Consider the following 15,319-nt stretch of genomic DNA (forward strand, 5'->3'; position numbering starts at 1 on the left):
GCGATTACTTAACCTTTATAATCTTCAACTTTAGGACTGTAGCTGCAATTATATATGGAAGGAATATAGTCTTTTTAATAAAGTTTTAAAAACATGCATAAGCCTTTCATTACCCAATTATCTGTGGCAAAAAAAAATAAGAGTATCTATTGCATTTCACCCAAGTAAAAGGAGTAAATTATCAGTTTAACTTTTCAGCCGCTTATAGTTTGTTGATATAATCTGGGATTCTTATTCTAATTTATTATAGATTAATTAATATAGTTTTTTTACATCCCTCCAAAAATCTTTGATAACACTCGAATCCTAACAACCACAATTTTTCACAATGAGTATATGTTTACATAGTTTTGGTGTTTGCTGACAGTTCTTCACACCATGACTTTTCTCTCTCATGAGGGATTTGTTGTGATTCATCTCATTTGGTAGGTTCAAAATCCATTCTTTCAGAAAAAGTATATACAGGTGGTATATTTATTAAGCCTTTGCATGTACAAGAACATCTTTTATTTCCAGACTAGCATTTAATGACTAAGAGAAAGATAATATATGCTGATTATTATCTTTTTTTAGATAATCTGTTTTTTTTTCTTCCTGAATGCTGTGGGAATTTTTTGTTGTACATTAAGTTATCTGGGATTTGTTTAAGTGATGATTGTTCTTTATCAACTTTGGCACATCAAGAGTCCTTTTTATGTACAGTCATAGCTTTCTTCAAATCAAAGTTTTCTTCTATATCTTAGAACATTTTTCCTATTCCATTCATTCTGTTTTTTTAGGAACACTGATGATTCGTAAGTTATATCTCTAATTTCTATTCTGTATGTCTATTATCTATTCCATGATTTGTACTCTAAGTTTTCCTCTGTGTCCTGAATGAGACTTTTAAACTTACTCTTTGTATCCCTGATTTAATTTCCTGGAGCAAAATAACTATTTGACTACCAAGATACAGATAAATTCACACACACGCACACACACACACACACACACACACACCCCATTCTATAAAATATGTAATGCTATATATAGTAATAGGTTACTAAAATAGATTAAAAAGGGATTCTACTTACAATGCAAGATAAAATGTAAAATATTTAGGTTTCTATTTAAAAAGAAGGGTAAATGGCACCTTAAAGGAAAATATAAAACATTGGCAGGTGAAATAATGAAATCAAACAGAAATACATGCCATATTTGTAGATTAAAAAACAAAATGTTTCATTCTAGTTTTTCTGAAAGAAAAAAAAGCAAAATATTTATAGAATAAATGTATTTCAAAGGTACTGTTAATATATTTTTGAGCATGAAAAGTGATTCTGTAATGGAAAGTAGAAGAATACCTAGATTAAAGTATTGAAAAGAATAATAAGAAACAACTGGGTCTATTAGAAATCAAAATATTTAATGAAATAAAAATAAACAGAATGGTGCAGTACTACTTCATAATAGATGGATTTTAAAATATCATAAAGGGGAATCAGTGAGTGATTTTTAAGATGTAAAGTTATACTCTCAAATCATACCACACAGAAAATATATTTCCAAATTATAGTTTAAATCGTAAAAAAAACTACCATCAAATATATTTGGATGCTTATCAAATCATTTCATGAATAGCTTTCTAATCTTATTTGAAATATTTTTAAAACTACAGTGAAAAGGAAATTTATCAATTTTCAGTGGATGAAGAAAATAAACGTACAATTCAAGAAGTAAAAAATATAATACATGCAAACTTGAGAATTTAATCTTAGCATATGGCATTAAGAAACAGTTCATTAAAACAATGACCTGGTACCAGATTTTTGACTTACCAAAAATTGATGATATTTAATATAGATCAGAAAATGTGGTTGACAGTGGGAATATGAATTGTTACCATGCATTTGGAAATAAGTTTTATATTATCTACTAATAAAATGTTAATGGTTGGGTTTAATAATTCTGTTCATGGAACTCTATTACAAGGAAATAATAAATAAGCAAAATAAGCCAAGCACAGAAAGACAAATATCTCAGGTGAGAGCTAAAAAAAAAGTAGATCTCATTAAGATAGAGAGTAGACTGGTTGTTATCAGAGGCCAAGAAAGGTGGGGGAGGGAGAGATAAGAGAAGAGAATTAATGGGTAGGAATACATGTTTTGATAGAAGTCATAAGACCTTGTCTTACGTAGATCAGTAGGGTGACCATAGTTTACAATAATCGATCGTATATTCCAAAATAGCTAGAAGAGAAGAATTTTAAAGGTTCCAGCATAAAGAAAAGATAAATATTTAAGGTGATGGATATCTGAAGTGCACTGATTTGATCTTTATAAACTATATGAATGTGTGAAATTATTACATGTACCTTGAAACTATGTACATCTATTATGCGTCAGTAAAGAAAAGAAGAAGAAAAAATATGTTTAAATTATCTGTTCAAAACTGTTTATAATGGAAATGTTTGGGTCAAACTAATGTCCTTCAACAGATTTTTCTTAAATTATCTTATATTTATTCTACAGAACATTATGGAAACATTTAAGAGTCATCTTAAGTTTTAAGGACTACATAAGAGCATAAAAGATGTTTGAAGGTATTATGTTTAAAAAACAAGGAGAAACATTTCATATGTGTGCCAATTCTATAAATCACGTAAATAGAATAATCTGGAAAGAAATATGCCGGAAAGCTGTGCCTTTTTCCTTTCCTCTTTGTGAAATATTGTATCATTGTTAACATTACTAATAATATATAAATCAGAAAAGAATAAATGCACTTTTGACATTAACTTTCAAAATATTTGTGTATCTCCAATAGGTGTCAGTCCACGTTCATCCAGCTTTCACCCCACCTTACCTTTTCCCAATTGGAGATGTTGCTATCGTATACACGGCAACTGACCTATCCGGCAACCAGGCCAGCTGCATTTTCCATATCAAGGTTATTGGTAAGTGATATAGTTTGGTTGTTTCCCCATCCAAACATCATCTTGAATTGTGGCTCCCATAATTCCCATGTGTCGTGGGAAGGACCCAGTGGGAGGTAATTGAATCATAGAGGTGGGTCTTTCCCATGCTGTCCTCATGATAGTGAATAAGTCTCACAAGATCTGATGGTTTTATAAGGGGGAGTTCCCCTACACGTGCTCTCTTGCCTGCCACTGTGTAAGACGTGGCTTTGCTCCTTCTTTGCTTTCTGCCATGATTGTGAGGCCTCCCCAGCCATATGGAACTGTAAGTCCATTAAAACTCTTTCCTTTATAAATTACTCAGTCTCAGGTATGTCTTTATTAGCAGCATGAGAACAGACTAATACAGTAAGTCTTCATTGAATCATTTGGGCAGGTTTATGAAAGCAATCCAGAACCCCAGAGACCACTTCTCCTTTATGATCAACAACTCCCTTGTCACTGATTCTTCCAACTGGCATTGAAGCTTGCTCAAAGCACTCCCCGTTTGAAACCTACAAACCCTTTGACTATTACCACTTCTCTTTGATTTCTTCCCATATGAGCCCACATGAAAGTTCCCAATGCTTGCCATGTCTTTCTGCTTAATTGCCATTTATTCTGAGTCACCCAAATCTGGCTTCTATCCCCTTCACTCATATAAACTACTGTCATCAAAGTCACCAATGATCTCTGGTGTTACTCTGCACACTTTTTGGTCCTAATTTTACATAATCTTTCCTCATATTTTACATTTATTTAATTTTTTTCAGAGACAGGGTCTCACTCCGTCCTCCAGACTGGAGTGAGTGCTGTGCCACAATCATAGCTCACTGCAGCCTCAGATTCCTAGGCTCAAGCAATCCTCCTGCCTTAGCCTTCCAAATAGCTGGGACTACAGGCATGTGCCACCACACCCAGCTAATTTGTTTTGTTTTTTTAAATTTTTTTTGTAGAGACAAGGTCTCACTGTGTTCCCAGACTGATCTCAAACTCCTGGCCTCAAGTGATCCTCTCACGTTGGCCTCCCAAAATGCTGGGATTATAGGTGTGAGCCACCACACCCAGCTACGTTTTACATTATTAACCACACACTTCTTACCAAAACTTTTTCCTTCCCTTAGCTTCTTTGATGTTAGTCTTTCCCGTCTTTTTTTTCCCTCCATTATTTTTACCTAACCTTCTTTATCTCTTTTGTAGGCTTCTCTTCCTCAGGCTAATTCTCAAATGTTGATCTTCTCTAGGGTTTCAGCCCTGGTCTTCTCTATCGCTCTCTGTAGTTTTCCTGAGTGATTTTGTTAACCAACAACTCCCATATTCCTATTTCCAGTTCAAATCTCTTTTCTGGAATCCAAACTGGACTCTGAAAGCCTCCTGGACTTTCCCCATATTAATGTCTCACAGGCATTTCAAACTCACCTAAACCTAAATTATTTCCTAGCTCAGAAAAGGACACAGCCAACCACCTAGCTACCAAGCGAAAACCTTGGAATCATGCTTGACTCCCTGCCCTCTCACCAATATCCAAGAAGGTATCAGGTGCTGTTGGTTTCACCTACTTGATATCGCTGAAGTTTGTCCCATTCTCTCCATCCTCAGAACCACCGCTGCGGATCAGTCCTTTGAAATCTTTTGAGCCTGGTTTACCGTATCATCTCTCAATTGGTCTTCTGCTCATTACCAAAATAAAATACATGGAGAGGTAGGCTACATAGCAATCTGTAGTGGACAAGAGCATGGACTCTGAGCCCAAGCTGGTTGGGTTCATGTTCATCTCCACCACTTAAAGTCAAGGGGACCAGTTCCTGCTCTACACCTCAATTTCTTTATCCAAAAATAAAATAATGAATGTATTACCTCATTGTGAGATTTTTAATTTGCAATAATATATAAACCACTTGATCTAGTGCCTACCATACTTTAAGCTCTGTGTGAAAGCTAGATGACAACATACTGACATTTTGCAACATTTATCTCAGGTCTATTTTTCTTATGTTTATTTTAAAATTCACTATGTTAAATTCATTTTGTTTTAAAAATGTTACATAACTTATTGAAATAACTAACATATATTAAACTGGTTCCTTACCCTATACATTACAGGTTTTGGTAAAAGTAGATGAAAGAAATCCAGTAAAAATCAGACTATTTCACAATGCTTAGTTTTTTAAAATTCCTTTTTCAGTGTTGTTTTAAACATGAGCTTTACCATTTGCATGAAAAATATGTTGGATTCTCAAAAATCTGACACAGTGATTTTAGACTTGGAAATATGGTTCAGGAGTTTGCCAAGTTTTAATTTTTCATAATGAAGAGTCAGCATAGTGAAATGTGAAATGTGTACTTGAGTGACTACTAGACTTTAACTGAATTCCCAAATTCTAAAAGAGAGAGGGCCAGGTGTGATGGCTCATCCTGTAATACCAGCACTTTGGGAGGCCAAGGCAGGCAGATCACCTGAGGTGGAGAGTTCCAGACCAGCCTGACCAATGTGGAGAAACCCCATCTCTACTAAAAATACAAAATTAGCCAGGTGCGGTGGCACATGCCTGTAATCCCAGCTACTCGGGAGACTGAGGCAGGAGAATTGCTTAAACCTGGGAGGCAGAGGTTGCGGTGAGCTGAGATCGCACCATTGCACTCCAGCCTGGGCAACAAGAGCAAAACTCCGTCTCAAAGAGAGAGACAGAGAGAGAGAGAGAAGGTCCAGGCGTGGTGGCTCACACCTGTAATCCCAGCACATTGGGAGGCCGAGGCAGATGAATCACCTGAGGTCAGGAGCTCGAGACCAGCCTGGCCAACATGTTGAAACCCTGTCTCTACTAAAAATACAAAAATTAGCTGTGTGTGGTGGCGCACACCTGTATTCTCAGCTATTCAGGAGAATGAAGCAGAATTGCTTTAATCCGGGAGACGGAGGTTGCAGTAAGCCAAGATCATGCCACTGCACTCCAGCCTGGGCGACAGAGAGAGACTCCATCTAAAAAAAGAAAGAGAGAGAGGGAGAGAAAGAGAAGGAAGGAGAAGGAAGATGAAGCAGGGGAAGAAGGAAGCAGAAGCAGAGAGGGATGTAGGGAGTGAGAGAGACAGACAGAAAGGGACAGAGAGAGAGAGAGAAAGAAAATACACCAAAGCTTACATTTTTCTTATTTTCTTCAGGGTGTTGGTGTCACCCTTATGATAAATGAGAGTCAAGCCAGGAATGCTTCTCCTTGGCTGCCACAGAGTATTGTCTCACTTGCTTTGAAGTGGGCTGTCCCTCTCCTTTGGAGACAGTACATCTGCTGGCGCCTCCAATTCTTTTGACAGTAATTGACTGAGCCTTACTGCCCTCTTGCACCTGTGATTTAACTTTAAAATGTCTGAATAAAATCAGATATGCCCAGAAAATCCTTGAATATTCAATTGTCATTTCTTTTGGCAAAATAGTAAATACTGCTGGATTTGTAAATTTAGCTATGAATTGACTTGATTCAGCATTCTCAAAGTACACTTACCTGCTATGAGCATTGCTTTATCCTTTATCCAGCAACTTGTTTTGAGCACCTGTTATAGGCCAGATGCTGTGCTATCTAGTGGAGATCCAAACATGAGCAAAAGAGACTGCATCACTGGTCTACAGAGTTTACTGGTCTACAGTGAAATAATAAACTGCATCACTGGTCTACAGTGAAATAATAAACCTAAGGTCTGCACTAATAACAAACATGAGGAAAAGACAAAAATTGAACATATGTTCATGAGACTTGGCTTAAAATGGGAATCCATATATTCTCACAGGTGCAGTTCAGTTAATTTCAGAGTATGTATTTGCATATATCTTGGATAGGAATACTTGGTCTTAATGCTTGTGGCTACAATTTAATAGCTTACTGACCTCAAGCAAGTTTCTTAAGTTTGACTTGTCTAACTAACATTCCTCACCTACAAAATCAGAAAAATAATGTTTTTGCTATCTCCCTCAAACCTCAAAGGCATGTAATAAGAACACTTCAGATGTATAAAATGTATAATTAAATTAAAATTACTTTCTATACACCCTCTTTTTAATTTAATTTTATTTTAAGTTCCAGGATACAAGTGCAGGATGTGCAAGTTTGTTACATAGGTAAATGTGTACCATGTTGATTTGCTGCACCTATCAAACCATCACCTAGGTATTGAGCCCTGCATGCATTAGCTGTTTATCCTGATGCTCCCCTTCTCCCCCAACCCCTGAAAGGCCACAGTATGTGTTGTTCCCCTCCCTGTTTCCATGTGTTCTCATTGTTCAACTCCCACTTATAAGTGAGAACATACGGTGTTTGGTTTTCTTCCTGCATTAGTTTGCTGAGGATAATGGCTTCCAGCTCCATCCATGTCCCTGCAAAGGATCTGATCTTGTTCCTTTTTATGACTGCATAGTATTCCATGGTGTCTATGTACCACAATTTCTTTATCCAGTTTATCATTGGTGGGCATTTGGGTTGATTCCATGTCTTTGCTATTGTGAATAATGCTGCAATGAACATACACGTGCATGTATCTTTGTAATAGAATGATTTATGTTCCTTTGGGTATATACCCAGTAATGGGATTGCTGGGTCAAATGGTATTTCTGGTTCTAGGTCTTTGAGGAATCACCACATTGTCATCCACAACGGTTGAACTAATTTACATTCCCACCAACAGTGTAAAAGCATTCCTATTTCTTCACAGCCTTGTTAGCATCTGTTGTTTCTTGACTTTTTAATAATCACAATTCTGACTGACGTGAGATGGTATCTCATTGTGGTTTTGATTTGCATTTCTCTAATGATCAGTGATATTGAGCTTTTTTTCATATGTTTGTTGGCCGCATAAATATCTTCTTTTGAAAAGTGTCTGTTCATGTCCTTTGCCCACTTTTTAATGGTTTTTTTTTTTCATGTAAATCTAAGTTCTTTGTAGATTCTGGATATTAGACCTTTGTCAGATGGATAGATTGCAAAAGTGTTCTCTCATTCTGTAGGTTGTCTGTTCACTCTGATAATAGTTTCTTTTGTTGGGCAGAAGCTGTTTAGTTTAATTAGATCCCATTTGTCAATTTTTGCTTTTGTTGCAATTGCTTTTGATGTTTTCGTCATAAAATCTTTGCCTGTGCCTATGTCCTGAATGGTATTGCCTAGATTATACACCCACTTTATTGTTCTTTACTGACATCCTAAAAACTCCACCACATTCAATCATGGCTTTGAAACCTGGCTCACTCACCCCACCTCACATCCACCCTTCAGCCAGAATTCCAGTGCTCAGCAACACAGACTCCCAGTGCTTTAACTTCTGCTGTGGCTTTCATACTCTCTCTCCTTTCCTCACTTCCGGGTTCCCACTCTTTTCTTTGTCTTCATCTAGAATTTGTCAACCTTAGAAATCTTTAGCTCCAACGTTCCACCTCTGGACATAACCTCCTAGCCTCCCAGCAATAGCCCACTCACACTAACATCTTGCTTATTCTGCAACATAACTCAGATCTCTGGCCCATGGTCCTTCTATTTAGCCATCTATTAGCCCTTGTCTTGACCCTTCAGATAAGAGGAACATCATGGGAATGACAGATGTGGTCATTTCATTCCTTCAGCTTGTCTGGAATGGTTCTCTTCCCTTCCAGTTGGGTCAGCTCAACGACCGTGGACAGAACCCACAATTCAAATGCCCACCACATCAGGAATTGCCTTTCACACACTTGTGACCAAGGTGATTTTAGAAAGGTGGCATTTTTTTCTTCAACAGATGGGGGAAGTATAGCAAAAACAGCTCTTTCCTTTGGTGTTGGGGATCAGGGAAAAGATATCACAGGAGCCACAGAGTCAGCCTTGTTTCTTGCAAGCTCAAGGCTGTCTGCCAGCACAAGCCGACTTCAGTTCTCTTTTGAAAACCTCCTCATCGTTTGTGAATATCAGCTGTGACTTCTTTGTCTGATTTCGTGTTCTTCAGATGCAGAACCACCTGTCATAGACTGGTGCAGATCTCCACCTCCCGTCCAGGTCTCAGAGAAGGTACATGCTGCAAGCTGGGATGAGCCTCAGTTCTCAGACAACTCAGGTGAGGTGACAAGGACTTTGTTGTCAGCATAGTAGCAATGAATTCTTTTTTATTTTAAAAAGCTTTTTAATGGGATAAAAGAGAAAAAGCAAATAACAACTGTCTAGGGAGAATGAATAATTATATAAGTTAACATGTTTTAATGCTAGAATAATTATAATTTAACATTATCAATCTTACCTATCAATGAGAGTTTTCCTAATTCAGTATTTCATGGGCATTTGTTGAACCTGCACTAGGTGTTGTACCTAGCAGGGTGCTAATGAATTTCTTTAGTCTCCAAGCTTATGTTGCTCTAGAGGTATAAACCATGCATTTTATCGGCATCTCTACTGCACATCTATATATTCAGACTCAGTTCTTAAATACTTGACAAATAAAATTATAAAAGGTCATAAGAAAGTAGAAAAAAACTAAGCAAATACAACTGAAGTTTATTTTAAGGGTTTCAGTAAAACTCAGAAAACAACAAAAAATGCAAATTAACTAATTTCTTAATTTAAGTCCCAATGTCGTAGCAGACTTACCTATTGCCTAGTTGCTTTGTAGGACATCTCAAAGGACTTTGAGAAAATCAGTTGTTTGTCAAAAAAAGCCTTAATTTAATGGGGTTGTTGAATCTACTATTTCTATGTTACTACATAAAATTAAATCTTTTATTTTCTACTAGTAGGCTAAGCAACACGGAATGCCCAACAGATTTGCATAAGTAGGACATGAAACTTCAAATTAAATAAGAGACTAATAAAGTGACTATAGGCTGGGCGCGGTGACTCACACCTGTAATCCCAGCACTTTGAGAGGCCAAGGTGGGCAGATAACCTGAGGTCAGGAGTTCAAGACCAGCCTGGCCAACATGGTGAAACCCCGTCTCTAACTAAAAATACAAAAATTAGCTGGGCGTGGTGGCAAATGCCTGTAATCCCAGCTACTTGGGAGACTGAGGCAGGAGAATCGCTTGAGCCTGGGAGGTGGAGGTTGCAGTGAGCCGAGATCATGCCATTGCACTCCAGCCTGGGCAACAGAGTAAGACTGTTTCAAAAAAAAATATTGTGAATACAACCCAAAAATTGGCTGCCTTCTTTCCTTTCCAGGGGCTGAATTGGTCATTACCAGAAGTCATACACAAGGAGACCTTTTCCCTCAAGGGGAGACTATAGTACAGTATACAGCCACTGACCCCTCAGGCAATAACAGGACATGTGATATCCATATTGTCATAAAAGGTATTGTCTTCATAAGCCCCCAGAATTCTAGTTGACATTTGACACATGTCATTGCTATAGTGCTCTGTTTTATGAAAGAACATAGGCTATGAGCATTAGATTTTTACAGTTAGAAGACTGACAGGTTTTATTTAGGTTTTCCATTGTCATTCCTTGACCTTGTGATAGATAAAAATGTTTTCTCCCAGAATAGTCTTTAGTTAACATTTTGTTAACATTTTCTCTAAGGTTACAATGTATTATTGACATTATCCTATTTTAAATGTTTGAGAAGACAGATTCTGAAAACATATTTGCTGCACAATGTTATCCAGTTTTTGTTTTTATTAAAGGAATGTCAAAAATAAGGGCAGGGCATGGTGACTCATGCCTGTAATCCCAGTGTTTTGGGAGGCCGAGGCGGGTGGATCACTTGAGATCAGGAGTTTGAGACCAGCCTGGCCAATGTAGTGAAACCCTGTCTCTAATAAAAATAAAAAAATTAGCCAGGCATGGTGGCATGTGACTGTGGTCCCAGCTACTCAGGAGGTCAAGGCACAAGAATTGCTTGAATCCAGGAGGCAGAGGCTGCAGTGAGTCGAGATAGCACCACTGCATTCGAGCCTGGGTGACAGAGCAAGACTCTGTCTCAAAGTAGTAGTAGTACTACTACTACTACTACTACTACTACTACTAATAATAATAATAATAACTCCAAGTCAGAAGTACTTTAACTTTTTTATAAAAATATGCACAACCTCTAATTACACATAGGTACAGCTTTTCAATGTATGTCAATCTAGGAACCAAAAAGCATGTGTTGTCCTTCTCCTGCACTAAAGACATATGGTAAAAGCTTTTCTAGAAATAGCGATAGACAGGAGGAGTCCTTTTCAAAATTCTGCTTAAGCTCCTGGAATTTAATTTATGCTTCTTGTACCACTATATATGAATAGTACAATTTTTTTTACACAGGTTCTCCCTGTGAAATTCCATTCACACCTGTAAATGGGGATTTTATATGCACTCCAGATAATACTGGAGTCAACTGTACATTAACTTGCTTGGAGGGCTATGATTTCACAGAAGGGTCTACTGACAAGTATTATTGTGCTTATGAAGATGGCGTCTGGAAACCAACATATACCACTGAATGGCCAGACTGTGCCAGTAAGTTTTAATTTTATTCTAGACTTCTTTAATGTGTGTGAATGTGTGTACATTTCTAAGTGTTAAAGAGGAAAATTGCCTTACGATAGGAATTAATGGAAAATGGTGCCATGAATTTGAAATGTTTGTGAATAAGAGAATTACTCTTTCCTGGATTTAAAATATTAGTCACTAAAGTCTTATTATAGATTGTATTGCTGTAGGACAAGATTCAGTTTAAGGCAGAACCATCTGAGCCCTCTCATTATTTATCAGAAATATCTGGAGACTTGACAATATGTAATTCTGAACCTGTAAATATGAATTTCAAGTCTCATAGTGGCCAGGCATGGTGACGTATACCCGTAATCCCAGCATTTTGGAAGGCTGAGGCGGGTGGATCACTTGAGCCCAAGAGTTCGAGACCAGCCTACCATCTCTACAAAAATATTAAAAAAAAAAAATTAGTTGGGCCTGGTGGTGTGCTCCTGTGGTCCCAGTTATTCAGGAGGCTAAGTTGGGAAAATCGTTTGAGCCCTGGAGTTCCAGACTGCAGGGAACTTTGATCACATCACTGTACTTCAGCTTGGGTGACAGAATGAGACCCTGTTGCACAAAAAAAAATAGAGAAAAAACTCTCATAGTGTGCAGAAGAGCTACTTTAAAATAAAATCTAACATACATGATGGAATAAAATACGTCAATCATAGTCTCTTCATATTTGATTTAGATTTTAAACTATTCTATAATCTTAAATATACATTGTTATAAAAATAACCTAATGTATTCATTTAGTGTAAATAAATATTCTCTGAAGTGAATCTTTGATCCACTACCATAAACGGAATTTAAATACCAGTGTCTTGGAAAAAAATGTGAAACCCACTTAACAGAGCTATTTCCCCCCCAAACTGCAGTAGTAAATAGAAACAATACCATTCACCTCTTTCACAGATTGAGACGGTGGGATGCTAGTAGGAGACGGTCCCTGAATTCTTCAGGGGCATTTTGCAAAGTCTACCATGCAAGCTTTTGATCCAGGGAGAAATTTGTCTTTATGACAATTACACTTTCAAGGAATATGATTGCACAAAAATAATATTTAGAAATGTTTCAATGCCTATTTTTTAAAATTATTATATGTGCTATATAAGATATAACAACTTTGAGCCAGCCAGGATTTTTCAAAAATTCCCAGGAATATAATGAAAACAATTTTTATGTATCTTCTTCCCTTAAATACTCACTTTTTGTATGAATGGAAGATAAAGAATCATATATCAAAAGCAAACTCTTCACTGGATAACTGAGTCCAGTGCTGCTTGGTGCATGGTTTATTATGATCATTTAATGCCTAGAAACTCTCCTTAACTGTCATCTCTTGTTTTTATAACAATCCCACAAATTATGTTAGAATTAAAACATTAAGTTTCAATTATTTCATAGAAAGTCAAATCTTTGTTTTAAAAACACTAACCAACTGAAGCTGTTTTGTCCAACATTTTCTAGAAAAACGTTTTGCAAACCATGGGTTCAAGTCCTTTGAGATGTTCTACAAAGCAGCTCGTTGTGATGACACAGATCTGATGAAGAAGTTTTCTGAAGCATTTGAGACGACCCTGGGAAAAATGGTACATCAATAGTGGTCATTTATTGTGTGTTCTTTTATAAGGCTTTCATAACCTTTCTGAGTCATTTACAACTGCAATTTCTCATCCTATTTCCCTCTTCTTTGTGATCCAGACATGTACCTAATATTTAAAATTATTCATAGATTTTGAACTTCTAGAATGACTTAGAAGTAAATATGCATTAAAACATTTTTGAATCTTTAAAAACATCCTTAGGAAGTCAGAGAAGCTTAAGGTCTGGATGGTTGGAGAATGCCTTTATTATTTAAAGTTTGACAAAAACGCCGAACATTGTAAGTGGTATTTTGTTTATGATAAGAAGATAATTGGACACTTAAAAGATAATTGTACATTTAAAAGATTTAAAAGATGCATTTTTGTTTAGAAAGGACTCTTACAACAATTATTAAAAAAACAGACCAGGCGCGGTGGCTCACGCCTGTAATCCCAGCACTTTGGGAGGCCAAGGAGAGTGGATCATGAGATCAGGAGTTCGAGACCAGCCTGGCCAACATGGTGAAACCCCGTCTCTAGTAAAAATACAAAAAAACTAGCCAGGCATGGTGATGTGTGCCTGTAATCCCAGCTACTCAGGAGGCTGAGGCAGGAGAATCACTTGAACCTGGGAGGTGGAGGTTGCAGTGAACTAGATCGCGCCACGCACTCCAGCCTGGGCAACAGAGAAAGACTCCGTCTGAAAAAAAAAAGAAGAAGAAAGAAAAGAAAACAGAGCAATATATGTAACTGTATTGAACATCTTCAAGGCAGGAACCATGCTAGATACATATCTGTATGCCCTGCAGACTTGGTAGCACTTTATTTATTTGCTAACATTTTATTGTGCTGCTTACTGTATGCCAAGCACGTTACAAGTACACCTAACATATTAACGAATGTCCATTCAAAAACACTTGGTAAAAACGTTATATTTAAATCTATTCAATAAAACCAAATTCCAAAAAGAGAAATAATGTTGTCACTGTTACTAGCAAACCAAGAAAATATTACGCCCATTAGGCCTCTGTTACTATAGACCTATACTTGAAAGGCAACAATACACTCATACTAATTATACTCCACCCCAAAGTGGTGAAGAAATCTTTAAAATATTAAATATTTTTGTGTGTGTTAGACTCAGCGTCTATCAGACACTAAATTGTAGCAGGTTAAAGATGCTATAAGGGAATAGAATGTGCTGTTAAATGCTTATGTATTCATTTAATAAATATTTAGTAAGTAGGTCCTATTCTAGACACTAGGGATTTAGATCTGAATAAACAGGCAAAACTCCCTGTGCTTATAGAATTTACATGTTAATGAATAGACCAACAATAAACAAATTACAAGGAAAATATGTAGCATGTCAGATGGCGTATGCTATGGAATAAAATAAAGCAGAAGATGGGAAAGCCTCACTAGGTTCCTGTTTGAGAAGAGACCTGAAAGAATGAGGCAGTGAGCCACGAGCATATCTAGGGGAAGAGCGTTCCAGGCAGAGGGAGTAGCAAGTGCAAAGTCCCTGAGGCAGGAGTGTGTTTCAGAGTTTGAACCACCGTAAAGATGTCAGAGTGGCAAAGGTAGAGAAGATGACAGGCTGAGTGATAGATGGTCAAAAAGATCACATGTGGAAGAGGAGATGGGGGTAAGAAGAGAAATCAGACTGTGGAGAGCCTTGAAAGTCATTGTAAATCTTTGCCTTTTACTCTAATTAAATGGAAAGCCATTTGAGGGAACAACTTACTGATGACTTTGGGCTCTAGGAGGAGAGGGTAGGAGAGAGTAAGAAGACCACATAGGAAATGAAAGCAAGAGATGATGGTGGCTTGGGTGGCACTGGAGGTGGTGAGAAGTGAATGGATTTTTTTTATATCTTCTGAAAGTAGATTCAGTAGGACTTGCTGATACATTGGAAGTAGATAGTGGGATAAAGAGAAGAGTCAAGGAGGCAGAGCATACAAGGGCATAGGTCCAGGTACTGGGTACTCATGGGGATGGAAGTGTGTGAACGGAGGCTCTTTTCTGAGTTCAATTTTGATCGGCATAAAAAAAATGATCATCTGAGAGTAAGAATGGGGAGGAGTTGTTGGAGGCTTAAGAAGAGAGAGGTGGTGTAAAATAATTTTCTAAGAAAGGATGAATAAGTATGCTAAAGAAATGTAGTAAGATTGGCAGCCAGCAGGGTTACATTTTTTCTCAAGCCTTAGTTGACTGTGTAGTACAGGTGTGGGGAAGCAGAACGATTAATTTAACCAAGGGTAAGTGTTGTCCAGCCAAACAAATTGAGGAAGAGGCATGCAAGGGAGGAGACATTCCATGGTGATGGATCATGGAATCTT

The 15,319-nt window shown here is 37.3% G+C and overlaps 1 protein-coding gene across 2 annotated transcripts in view; it reads left to right on the forward strand.

The window, feature by feature from the left end:
• The window catches only part of SVEP1 (sushi, von Willebrand factor type A, EGF and pentraxin domain containing 1), a 205,056-nt gene that overhangs the window by 87,047 nt on the left and 102,690 nt on the right, over positions 1-15,319 (forward strand). For both annotated transcript variants that reach the window (XM_016961409.4, XM_520182.8), the window contains exons 9-13: positions 2,806-2,935; positions 8,891-8,998; positions 10,093-10,224; positions 11,179-11,373; positions 12,862-12,983. In XM_016961409.4, coding sequence (XP_016816898.1) covers positions 2,806-2,935; positions 8,891-8,998; positions 10,093-10,224; positions 11,179-11,373; positions 12,862-12,983 — 687 coding nt within the window. The remainder of the gene's footprint in view (positions 1-2,805; positions 2,936-8,890; positions 8,999-10,092; positions 10,225-11,178; positions 11,374-12,861; positions 12,984-15,319) is intronic.

Source organism: Pan troglodytes, chromosome 11 (assembly GCF_028858775.2).
Source record: "Pan troglodytes isolate AG18354 chromosome 11, NHGRI_mPanTro3-v2.0_pri, whole genome shotgun sequence".
Lineage (NCBI taxonomy): Eukaryota > Metazoa > Chordata > Mammalia > Primates > Hominidae > Pan > Pan troglodytes.